Below are 12,111 nucleotides of genomic sequence, written 5' to 3'. Positions count from 1 at the left end.
GTAATTACAAATCTGAAACTGGTTCCCCACAGCGCACAATAGACATGCGTTATGACATCGTACACTGGCACCTGTTGTGGAAATATGCAGGTGCCTATGTCTGAAATCTGCTTTATAAACCTGCATCACTCCTTATTTCACTAAAATACTGTTTTAAAAAAATCTTCAACCAAATTTGGCCATTTACCAAATTTTTTAAAAATCGCGTTTAACATAATAATCCTACACACATCCTCTAATAAAAAAGCAGGTCATATCATATACATAACCATAAATTAATTTTAAAACTCCATCCATATTTGTTGATTTAACATTATTTCTTAAAAATAATTCTAGATAGAAACCAATCGAGTTACATTCTACCAACCCTTTCTTGAAGCAGTAATATCTGTCTAATTTGATACTATGATCTAGGACAACCATAATTAAACCCGTATATGATCAGTTAATCTAGATACAGCTCATGCTGCTCAATATCAACAATGTTTTGCAGCATATCAGCAAAGCACTTAAGGACATCGTGTTACAAAAATGTGAATTTTCCAAATCAAAAAGGATGCTCTTAGTTGAACACAACATACACAGTACTATGGACGACAGATTTAACAAAATGAAAGAAAATGCTGAACTTATCTGGTAAGTCAGGCTGATATTTCAAATTTTTTTTCTAGAAAGGCTAACTAAGGCTGTATGAGAGTCTGCAATTAAGATTAAAAATAAATGAATCAATGAATTTGTTTTCAGAGTACTAGAGACCATTACAAGTGCTTCAACAGTTTTGGAACAATATAGACAGGAGAAACGATTACAGTAAAACCCCTGGAAATTGAAATTGCAACTGGCAGCCTCAAGAATCTGGCATAAAAAGTTGAGGAAAATAAACTTACACAATTAAAATTAATAAGAATAAAATAATAGGTTAAAAATACGCAAGTTTTTTAAAATTGTAAATGTTCCCTGAAGAAAGACATTAACCTTGGGTGAAAATGTTTTTTTTAAATTGTAAATGTTCTCTGAAGAAAGACATTAACCTTTGGTGAAAATGGGAGCAAATATTTAGCCATCAAAGTGCCTAGATCATGTTTTGCTCTTAGCAGCTGTTTAAACAAAGTTGTGTGAAACACAATGGCGTCACCCAGGATGATGCCGCTGTCTACTGGGATAACTCTCTTTAAGTGTCTCCTAATCCCTGCTTAGTAAGAGCTGCCCTGGGGTTAATTTATCTATAATATTGTTAGTTTTACAGATGGCTCCATGGAGTGGGAGGAAACTGCAGATGTAGCAGTGGTTAAGTGTTTTAAATGAATGTGACTGAAAATAAAGTAAAATGCTCTTAGGTTTATATATTCATGCAAGTTTGTTCAGTGTGTACAATATAGTATTTGTATTTTAAACTTGTGTATTGGTTCGGCATTGTAAGAGTAAGTCTCAAGCAAACAGAATATATACTTATCCGGCATCTACCAATCCCCCATAGATGCTCGATACGAGGGGTTTTACTGTAATTGCAGCCAAACATAATGGAAGTACGTTAAGTCCTTGAATAAAGTTGTTTAATTCAACGTTGTTTCATAATAACATTGATGAGAAAAAAAAATACCACAGTGTATTACTGCGATATAAAATTAGTTTCATTTCATGTTGTTTCACTTAAAGTAGCACTTTCCAAGAATGTATCAACAATGTTAAGTGAAGATTTGCTGTACTTTCGTCTTCTGTTGTTAAAATTAATTCAGGACCAAGAAAAGTTTTCTCCATAACAGTATATAGTTATTTTCAGCAGGTTCTGCAGAATTTATTTTGCTATATGTGACATGTGCAAAACATTTGACATGAACTGTCTCACATGAATTAAACTAACCTTAATAATAGCGACATCAATATATCTTTGAATCGTTGCAAATCCTGACAATAGGTACATGGCTCCAGGACAATCAGTCAATTGACTCAAGGAAGCTGAATCCTTCAAGGAAGATGAATCCCTCAAGGAAGATGAATCCCTCAAGGAAGATGAATCCCTCAAGGAAGATGAATCCCTCAAGGAAGATGAATCCCTCAAGGAAGATGAATCCAAACGACAACTTGCTGGGATAAAAATATTTGAAGATCATGAATTTTCAAGCGTATGAACAGTCTTTTCAGAAAGTCAAATTTGCAAGCATTTATTTAGCTGAATTACATTTTCGATTGCAGTTTAAGAATTTTGATGTGCAAAAACTACTCATCATTGTTTGACAAGTACCTCCTGAAATTGATGAGGATTCATGTGAAAATAATGAAGTATAAATGTACAACTTGTAGGTCATAGTAAAATATAAAAATAGCGTTGATAATTTGATTTTTTTTTCCATTAATATTGCCAAAATGTTAAAAACAAATATCATTTTAAAATCAAATTAAACTTTGGAAGCAGTTATGAACAAACATTTTCCTATTAATGGCAAGTTTAATATTTATGTTTCCAATTTTTAATAACAGGTTTATGATTTACAGCATTACCAGTTGTGGTCAATTGTAGCATAGAATTCATCTGATAGAGCTTCACGGACATGAATCACTGATAGAGTTTATTATCACCTACACTGTACAATGTACATATGTACTGAGATTCTTACTTATGCAACTGAACAGGTACTTTGTAAAAACAAAACTACAAAAACTAAAAAACCCAACCACAATAGTACAATCAGTTGAATTTTAAAAAAAGATTAAAAATTAAAAAAAACGTAAAATCTATTCATTGTTATCGTAATGAAAAAAGAAACTAGAGATAGTGCAGAAGGTCCTTTTGTGGTGTCAGAGTAGACTCTGATCAGTGTATCGAGAGGAAATTCAAGACCATGATAGTTGTGGAAAGAATCTGTTCTGAAACCAAGAGGTGCTGGTCTTCAGACTTCTGTACCTTCATCCAGAAGGTTGCACGGGAAGAGGTTGTGACCAGGGTACTAGGGGTCCTTTATGATGGTGGCTGCCTTCTCCAGATGCATAGTTAACAGCATTTATCCAGGAAGGTGAGGGCCAAGCCAGAATTACCACATCACGATCAGACTCTGGGCAGTTAGGCAGGACACGTGATTAGAAGATGGCGGAAGACTTAGGCCAGAGGCTCTGCTTCCTAAATGAAATTATGGCAACCAACCTTAGACCAGACCTTGTGCTGTGGTTGGACTTAGTCCATCTCATTTATATCATCGAGCTGGGAGGGTGTAGTGGAGGAGGCCTATGAGCACAAGAAACTGAGGTACATTGAGCCTGCAGTGATGTGCAGCAAAGTGGCTGGAAGGCAAGGGTCTGACCAGTTGATGTAGGCTGCAGAGAATTTGTAACCACATCAACATCAAGGCTACTCCGGGAGTTGGGAGTGCGAGGAAAGATGCAAAGATCTCTCCAGAGCTGCTGAAAAGGGTAGCCAGTGGCTCTGGGTGAGGTGAAAGGATTCCATGGCATCTAGGGGGTGAGTCCAGGATACTGGGATTCATTGCTGAACCCTCCGGAGGTGCCGTGAGTCTATCAGCGAACCACTGAGGAAGGAGCGCACCCACTTGATAACCCAGAAGATGCCACCACTCACTTGGCTACCCGCAGAGTCTAAGCAGCAAGTCTCAGGAGTGCAATAAGGGATATAACATCTAGTCCTACATAACATATTCAATGGATGGCAGGTTGGAGCCTGCGATGGACATGGATACGTTTGTTACCTACTGGAGCCTTCTGAGTTGTCAAATTAATCTGTCTCTAATCTGATTTTCAATTTGTGATGGCAAAGCCACACCATATAATCTTTCCAGAGTTAGTCACAGCATCCTGATTTTAGTCAACAACCACTGCAGATTGCTACATTTTTACAAATATATCCCTGCTTAATTTCAGAACACAGTTTGTGTAGACCATGTGAACTGAAAGAAATATGGAAATTCCTAAGTACCAAAATTCTCACAAATCTATTTGCATTTAGCACTAAAAAAGAATAAGTAGGAATATTTACCATGTTATTTCGAGATACAATTGTGATTTTACAGCATTTCACACCTTTCTTTCATCTATAGGATGGACGTAGTTTCCATTAACAACATCATGCCTCAAAAGCTGAACTAAATCAAGACCGTGTACAAAGAAAACGTGGCAACTAATGCAATCATACTTCATGAGATTTGTAAAACTGACAACAGGAAGGACTCTATGATGTGTTCTAGTTAAACTGCTATTGTCCATCTTCATTTTGCAATTTTCTTTTGAATTTTGTTCAATGTAGAAGCAACACTGCACACAACAAGAATAAAGATCAAACAGTTGCAAGGCAATGACAAAAAGGGAAAGGTAAAATTGTCAGCTGGTCAACACTAGATGCAACGTAAGCAGAGAAACAAAAGTAAAATAATCAATAAAAATGAGTAAAAAAGTAACAAAGGGTGACATGGACAAGTTGGAGTTAATGTTTGTGACAAAATAAATCCAAGGAAAACATCTCTTAGAAGTATCAGATTCATGGATTAAAAGCAGAGTTCAACTACATTTCAAGAATCACAGGTAATCCTAGTCAGAATAAGTACTTTAAAAAGTTGTATACCAATTATAGTTAACTGGATCATTCCAGAACAAATTTATCAGGATTACACAATGTGGTAGAGTTTGTGGGGCAATGTAAAAGATTTTGTGGCAATGTAAAGGATTGTGGGACTTTTGCTGTAAAAGTAGGATTATGGGACTGTTGCCATAGAAATAGAGCTAACAATGAGACTATGTTCTTGTAGGGAGTACCTATGTTCTTGTAGGGAGTACTGTCACATAACTCACAGCTGTCAGGATGGGAGTACTAGCAGAGACATTCCACAGCTGTGGGGAGGTTGTTAACTGTGACAGACTAAGAGTGAATGATAAGAGTACTGAAAGTCTTTGTTAATTACTGGTTGGCTGATCAAGGGAACTGCTATGGACTACAATTAATGAACAAATGTGTAAAGCTGTTTCCAATTAGTGAGAAGTTGTGAAACAGCACATAAGCATCTGTCCATATGACTATGTAAATCAGCACCTGGAGACAGTTTTTGAATAAAGAATCCGTTCCAGAGACTCTGGACTCTTCCTTGTCCTGCTAGTGTAACTACCGTTGAACTAATAAACTGTTGTATGTTTAATTGGTTCTGTGGTTCTCCGCTGTATTCTTTATTCTCAGATCTATTCACAGCACGGGCTAACAATTGGTGACTTACAAATTCTCAAATATTAAATGTTATCCATTGTAATTATTTCCTCTTAAGTTTCATCTTTTTTCATACACACTCTTGCAACTAAGGGTTCTCAAATCAGCCCTTCTTTGGCCATTGCCAATCTGTATTTGAACAGGAAATATTTGGATCTTCCACATTTCTATCTTGATGGTCAGGTTTTATTTGATGCCCTTAACATAAGAAAATGTTTCAAAGCATTTCATAGAAGAACAATAAATACTAAACAAAAGGAGATTATATTTAGAAGGTGGCTTTACTCCAGGCAGATGAAATCTCACAGCAAGAATGGTAAAGCAGCAGCTGAAATATTTGGGAAAAAAAACTTTGACTAAAAAAAAAACTGAAGATAGTTTTAAACACCTTAACCTAATACTTGTTTAATTGGTTTTGCACATCACCTTTCTCATCGATGTAGTCAATCTTTACTGAAGTACTTGGAATTGTATTATAGGGATAGCGAAGTTGATATGACAAAGGACTGATGAAAGAAACTCCCACAAGTGGTCTGGAAGTATAAGAACAGCAAGCCTCTTCCATTGCTTTTTCATCAATAAATCCATGAGGGAATACATCTGTAATGAGAAGCTTTTGCCTTTTTAAATCAAATCATGAAACAGATTTTGAAGAATAATAAACGTCATGAAACAGTTTTCAACAAAATTCTCGTTATTAAGTAATCCTGTATCAGCATAATTGCTACATTCTGTACAAGATAACATCGTTTATTATCAAAATTAACTGTTATTTGAAGCTTCAAAACTGCCATTCTACTCCCAGAAAATATTTTAACCACCAAAATTTCTCCAAGTACCCAGATTACAGAGGGGTTCCATTCCTGAAAACTGTCCATAAACTAATTTCTTCATAAATTGAAGAAGCACTTTCTAAAACTACCCATATCACATCGCTCTAAATACACTTTCTAAATTTAATTTCATTTTGAATATATTTGAAAATTGCTTTAAAAATGCATTTTCTGCAAGTCAGGTTAATCCATAACCCAGGGGCTCCATATCAAATTCCAAATGTTTTTCCCCCAGAATTATCCAATAGAGTCATATTCATTCCCGTCCATCACACACTTAAGGTATCATCAAAATCAAACCAACTAGTATTTGCAAATTAAACATTAGCTTCCAAAAATACCATAGCGACTACAAAGCAATAGAGAAAATTAGCTTTAGTTAAATTGGTCTGGAAAGAAAAGAGCTCAATTAAAGGCTCTCTACATACAGCATCGAGTCCACGCTGCTGAAGATCCAGCTGCGCTGGATGGGTCACGTCTCCAGAATGGAGGACCATCGCCTTCCCAAGATCGTATTATATGGCGAGCTCTCCACTGGCCACCGTGACAGAGGTGCACCAAAGAAAAGGTACAAGGACTGCCTAAAGAAATCTCTTGGTGCCTGCCACATTGACCACCGCCAGTGGGCTGATAACGCCTCAAACCGTGCATCTTGGCGCCTCACAGTTTGGCGGGCAGCAGCCTCCTTTGAAGAAGACCGCAGAGCCCACCTCACTGACAAAAGGCAAAGGAGGAAAAACCCAACACCCAACCCCAACCAACCAATTTTCCCTTGCAACCGCTGCAATCGTGTCTGCCTGTCCCGCATCGGACTGGTCAGCCACAAACGAGCCTGCAGCTGACGTGGACTTTTTACCCCCTCCATAAATCTTCGTCCGCGAAGCCAAGCCAAAGAAAAAAAAAAAAAGAAAAAAAACATACTATATACAAATTATCAGATTATTGGATCCTATTTATCAGATACAATTTTACCTCAATAATTTTAATATTTAATTCAAAGGTATCTCACTGTTTGATTACATTTAGTGCTCACCAAGCAGCTTTCCAACCTCCCCCATGATTTCTCTAGTGCGATTGTTCACTGGTGTATATCCAACTCTGTAGTTGTGTGGTAAGAAATAATCCAAATCTTCTGGTTCACTGGGGAGTGTCTTTGAATACAATCGTGGAGGTACAAGGACACTAATACAAACCAAGGCCAAAACTAGAAAGAGTGGCAATAACAACTCCTGAAAAGAAAGTTGAAAAAAAGTATTTCAATTTTACATGTAAAGTTCTTTAAAAATAATCACAAAAATTAGGTTAAAGCAACAAATTACAGGACTAGACTAGGGAAAGGGAGCACCTTAACCCCAGCAACTGTTGATCATAAAGACAAGTCCAAACATTCACATGGGATACTAATTCCCGAATTTCATGCATGTTACAAGTCACCAGCTCACTGAGCTGGTCCACATCCAAGTTTGGAACCAGTGGTGGGCACCAAAGCAAAAGCAGCTGGGAAGAAAATTACACTGGACAACGAAGATTTCGCTTCCTGAACCCTTTTGAGTGTACTTTATGGATTTTGGGCTGCTGATCACAAAAATTGCCTGAACATGTTCCTTTTTTGGGATATAACCTATTTTTGTATTTTCTTGTCATAGTTTTACTTCAAGCATGAAAGCGCAACGTGTCATTGAAAATTCATTTTCTGCATTTACACTTGGACGTCTTCCCTGCTGATCTTGGTGGTCAGTGACAAATGGTGAAAGGTTTCACCACACCATTGCAACCAGGGAAAAGCAGGAACATGGCAAATGGAATCCATCAGTGCTAGCTGACTATTGTTGGACACTGACATGACAGGCGTCAGATGCCGAGCACTGACAAAAATCAGTGGCAAAACATTTTTAGGTCAGTTAAACTAACATAATGTGTCAGCATCATTATGTGATTACACAGACCAAATTCAAAAGTTAATGTTTCTCCAATTTCCTATGTGAAATCAGATTTATCAGAGGATATTGAGGGATGGGGCAATTTCACTGAGAGATTAGAAATATGGGGCCCAATGCTATTCCTCAGAGTTCAATAATGGAAAGATCAGTATTTTGCGATGTTATGTTTTTCTGACGAGACCTGCTTTCACAAGTAGAAGCAGGAAAAATTCATTCTTCACAATTCAATAAACTCATATTCAATAAACTGATTTTTCACCCAAGTTCCATTTTCGACTTGATTCCCTTAATTCCCCTCACTATTCCAAAATTGTTTCAACCTTGAACAATGTTGGTCCAGATCCACCAATCAGAAGTCCAACGATTCACATTTCTCAGGGGAAAAAAACATCTGTGTCCCTGCCTCTTATATTAGACTCCCTCCCGCACCAAAGAAAACCAATCTTACTGGGTGACTGTAGAAAAACCCCGCCCACCTAAGATTTGTTAAAATTCTATTTGCTTTAATTTATGAAGCTCCTATTTTGTGAACACACAAAAGTGAAAGAGCAATTAAAATAGTTACCACATGTATTCCACTATGAAAGAAGGTTTGCTGAAGGCTCCATTTCAGACTTTCCTGCACCTGATGTTTGTGGTGACTGGCCAGGACAATGTTACACGGGTGTTCCAGCAATTATAGCAAAGGCAAAATGACACATGGGCTGGCTCAGCTGGATGATGTCATAAAGATGGATTTAGTAATGGAGAAACTAATCCTAAATTCAGCTTGGGTTCAAATGGATTCCACCATTACAACAATAGATCTGACGGTATATTAATGGTGGCACTATGACCACATACTTGAACTATACTACTGAACCAAATGTTGTGAAAACATTTTTGGGTATCAGTTTTATTTATTTTAATTTCAGAATTTTCAAGGAAAGATGTGTGGTAGGAACATCACCAGCCCTTTGGAAATATTTTGCTCTTACTTTATTCTGCCTTGGTCCAAATACTGGAACACCTTACTCAATCATACTGAGAATGTTCATTACAAGGGCTAAATCAATCCAACAAATATTGATAAGACTCTGACAAATATATTCATATTGCCTATAGAAAAAAAACTTTCCACCAAATTTACATTTGAATCTTTGCTTTCAAATTAAGATGTGACTGCTGTGCAGAAATGGAGACAAGTTTCCACATGCATGAAGTCTTCCAATTTGACTTCTTCACTATTCTCAGAGTTGCCACCATGATCTCAGATCAATGGTTAAACATCCTGTTCACAATCACCTCCAATACCACACTTATACCTTCCCACCAAGATTCCTCATCCCTCCCTTCCACAGTTTTGGAGGGAGTTAAGTTGATAACAAGGTTAATTTGATGAACACAAACACATTTTCCTTTAATATTTTTGGAAGGTGGATGTTGATGGCAATGTCTGTATTGCCCTTCGCCTAAACACATTCAGCCCTTGTGATGAACATTCCCAGTATGATTGAGTAAGGTGTTCCAGTATTTGGACCAAGGCAAAATGTTTCCAAAGCGCTGGTGATGTTCCTACTACACATCTTTCCTTGAAAATTCTGAAATTGAAATAAATAAAACTGAACAAGGTTGACAAAGTATTAAGAGGCCAGTTAAATTATGGAATTGAAGGAAAAATTAAAAGAGTTTTGCAGAAAATAGCAGTTTCAAAAAAAGTAAATGTTTGTGTAAAATATCAGTCAAAAGAGATCACTAGCTTCTTAAAGTATTAACATTAGGTTCAGTAGGGACAAAGGCCACAAGCGATTTCACCTTGCATGGAGTTTGGTGAAAATAAATTCCATTATAAATTAGAATTCACCAATCAATGGGCCTTATGAAATGGAACATAAGGCTCAAGGAGAACATACTTGCACTTTTCACCTAATATCACAACATAATTGCCAAATGAATACAGACTTAAATATTTATATTATTGATTTACACATCATTTATATTTTGACAGTTAATGATTTTCATAGCACACTGTTATCGATGAAATGTCCATCTCTTAATTTTGTCCTGAAAAATCAAAATCAATACAAAAATGACCAAAGATTCCAATTAAAAATAAAAATCAGATTCTGCCAAATCGAATTGACATTTACAGCCTTTAAGTTCAAAGAGTGCATAGAATGGATTGACATTATACCAAATTGTTTTGTTTTAGTAAAGATACACAATTTGACCAGCAAGTTAAAACTGCATAATCAAAATGTGTTATTGATAAACAAACTCCTTGCACATTGCAATATCTTAATTTAATAGATTAATCAATAGCTTCTATGATCCAATTAATCACACAAAGTTAATATTAGACCTATGCCAACTCTTTAAAACACTTAATATTACATTTGTGCTTTGGATCAAATACAAAGAACCACACTTTAGGATATCATGGCCACGTCATATACAGTAGATGATTTACTTGAAAGGTGCCAAGAAAGAATTACATCAATTATATGGACAAAATACAATTTTCCAAAGAAAAGGAGAAGTTGCAGAGGAGAATTGATAAAACTGTTCAAAATCATAAAGAGTTGTAATAAAAGTAAGATATTTTCAGAAACATAGTGTCACTAACCACAGTTTACAGATTTCAGGTAAAACAAAAAGAGTCTACAGAGGGAGGTAAAATACACAGCAAATCACCTGGGATGCATTCCTGAGGAATGCTTGAAGAAAGATTCAACAACAATTTTCAAAAGGAAACGAAATAAACATTTCATCGTGAGAATTTTCCAGGGCACTGGAATGGTAGGGTGGAAAGATATTTTGTAATACCTCATTCAAAATGACATTGGAATGATGGGCCAAATGGTTTCCACGGTAGTGTATCATTCTATTATTCTATAAAAATAGCTAAAAGTTTAAGTCAAAGGCCAGTTTTCATGATGGTAATTTCCAGGAAAGTACCACTTTGATTATACATCTTAATGTTTCCTCTTCAGGTTTGATCCCACAATTTTGTCAAATTCCTTTCTTATAAAATGCCTTTGGTCATTCTTCAGTGCAAAAATGCTATATAAATCCAAGTTGCTAATTTCAGAACAGGGGAACTCCTCATAGAATTAAAAGAACAGAATTGAAGAGGAGAAATAAATCAGCAATGTTGCTGACAGTTAATATATAAAACTTTCCACAGACACCAATTTAAGGGATTGACAGAATATAGATATGTTTTTAGGAGATAAATTGGGGCAGGTTTGTTAGTGTAGGTCACATACAAATACTTATTTAAAATACTGGAGCTCTGCTCATGCTAGACATATCAGGGCCAACAACTTTTGCAAAAGCTTTGGAGAGTGCCCAAGAGACTTCACTAATGGATTGTTGTTTACAAAAAGGCAACAGATGAAAGAGCTTGTCAGAGCCACATGTTGTCTGGAGGGGAACTTGCTGTTCTAAGAGGGTCATGTAGTTTTGCAAGCAGAGAGTCAAACAGGCCTTTTTCTCTCTGTGTGTGAGAGAGAGAGACACACACAGATCAGTTCTACAGTTTTACAGTCAGCAGCAACTGGGACTGGAACAGGACAAGCTGGCAAGCTTGTGGAAAACCCCATTTTGGAAGACAGGTTGTGAGTGGTTAGTTCAGCCTGGTCAAAGCCCTTGTGGTTCATGCAAGGAGAGAGGACTGACTGTCTAATGTTTCACTTCAAATAAGAGAAACAGAAAGGCACTCTGTGGTGACCTGAAAGAAAGAGGTTATCATCTGGAGAATCCTGAGGGGGCAAGTTTCTTTGGCAAGACACTGAAGTGGCTGATTAAAAAGGAATCAGTTGTGGGTGTCCTGGAACAACAAATCTCTCCCTGAAAACCGACAAGAACCTTCCTGAGTGGTAACCTTTTACCTTTCAAGCACCAAAGCCTGGTGAACTTCATAAGTGTGAAATTCTGTGCACAGTTTAAGAATTGTCTGCAACCAGTGAACTTGGAGGAATGAGAAGTGAGATTGAACTGGGAATCAAAAAACTTTTTTGAACTTGCACACACATTACATACATGTGCGCTTAGAATTAGAAGGGGGTTAAGTTAGGTTAGTTAAGTCAATAGTGATAAGTTAAAGTGTGATTATGTTTTCATGTTTAAAGATAATTAAAGTAACCATTTGTCTTGG

At 36.6% G+C, this 12,111-nt stretch overlaps 1 protein-coding gene across 8 annotated transcripts in view; it reads right to left on the bottom strand.

Moving 5' to 3' along the window:
• abca5 (ATP-binding cassette, sub-family A (ABC1), member 5) overlaps positions 1 to 12,111 on the bottom strand; it is a 96,598-nt gene that overhangs the window by 81,410 nt on the left and 3,077 nt on the right. For 6 of the 8 annotated variants that reach the window (XR_011354949.1, XM_069930190.1, XM_069930189.1 and 3 more), the window contains exons 3-5: positions 7,067 to 7,262; positions 5,627 to 5,800; positions 1,862 to 2,085 (exon numbers count right to left, since the gene is read on the bottom strand). Coding sequence is in view for 7 of the 8 variants with exons in the window: in XM_069930190.1 (XP_069786291.1) it covers positions 1,862 to 2,085; positions 5,627 to 5,800; positions 7,067 to 7,262 (594 nt within the window). In the remaining variant the exon portion in view is untranslated. Of the gene's footprint in view, positions 1 to 1,861; positions 2,086 to 5,626; positions 5,821 to 7,053; positions 7,263 to 12,111 lie in introns of those variants that run through there. The other 2 variants (XM_069930194.1, XM_069930195.1) reach the window with 2 other exon arrangements.

The sequence above is a fragment of the Narcine bancroftii genome, chromosome 3 (assembly GCF_036971445.1).
Source record: "Narcine bancroftii isolate sNarBan1 chromosome 3, sNarBan1.hap1, whole genome shotgun sequence".
In the NCBI taxonomy this organism is placed as follows: Eukaryota; Metazoa; Chordata; class Chondrichthyes; order Torpediniformes; family Narcinidae; genus Narcine; species Narcine bancroftii.
The sequence above is the reverse complement of the archived record's forward strand: the minus strand, read 5'-3'. Positions and strand labels throughout refer to the sequence as shown.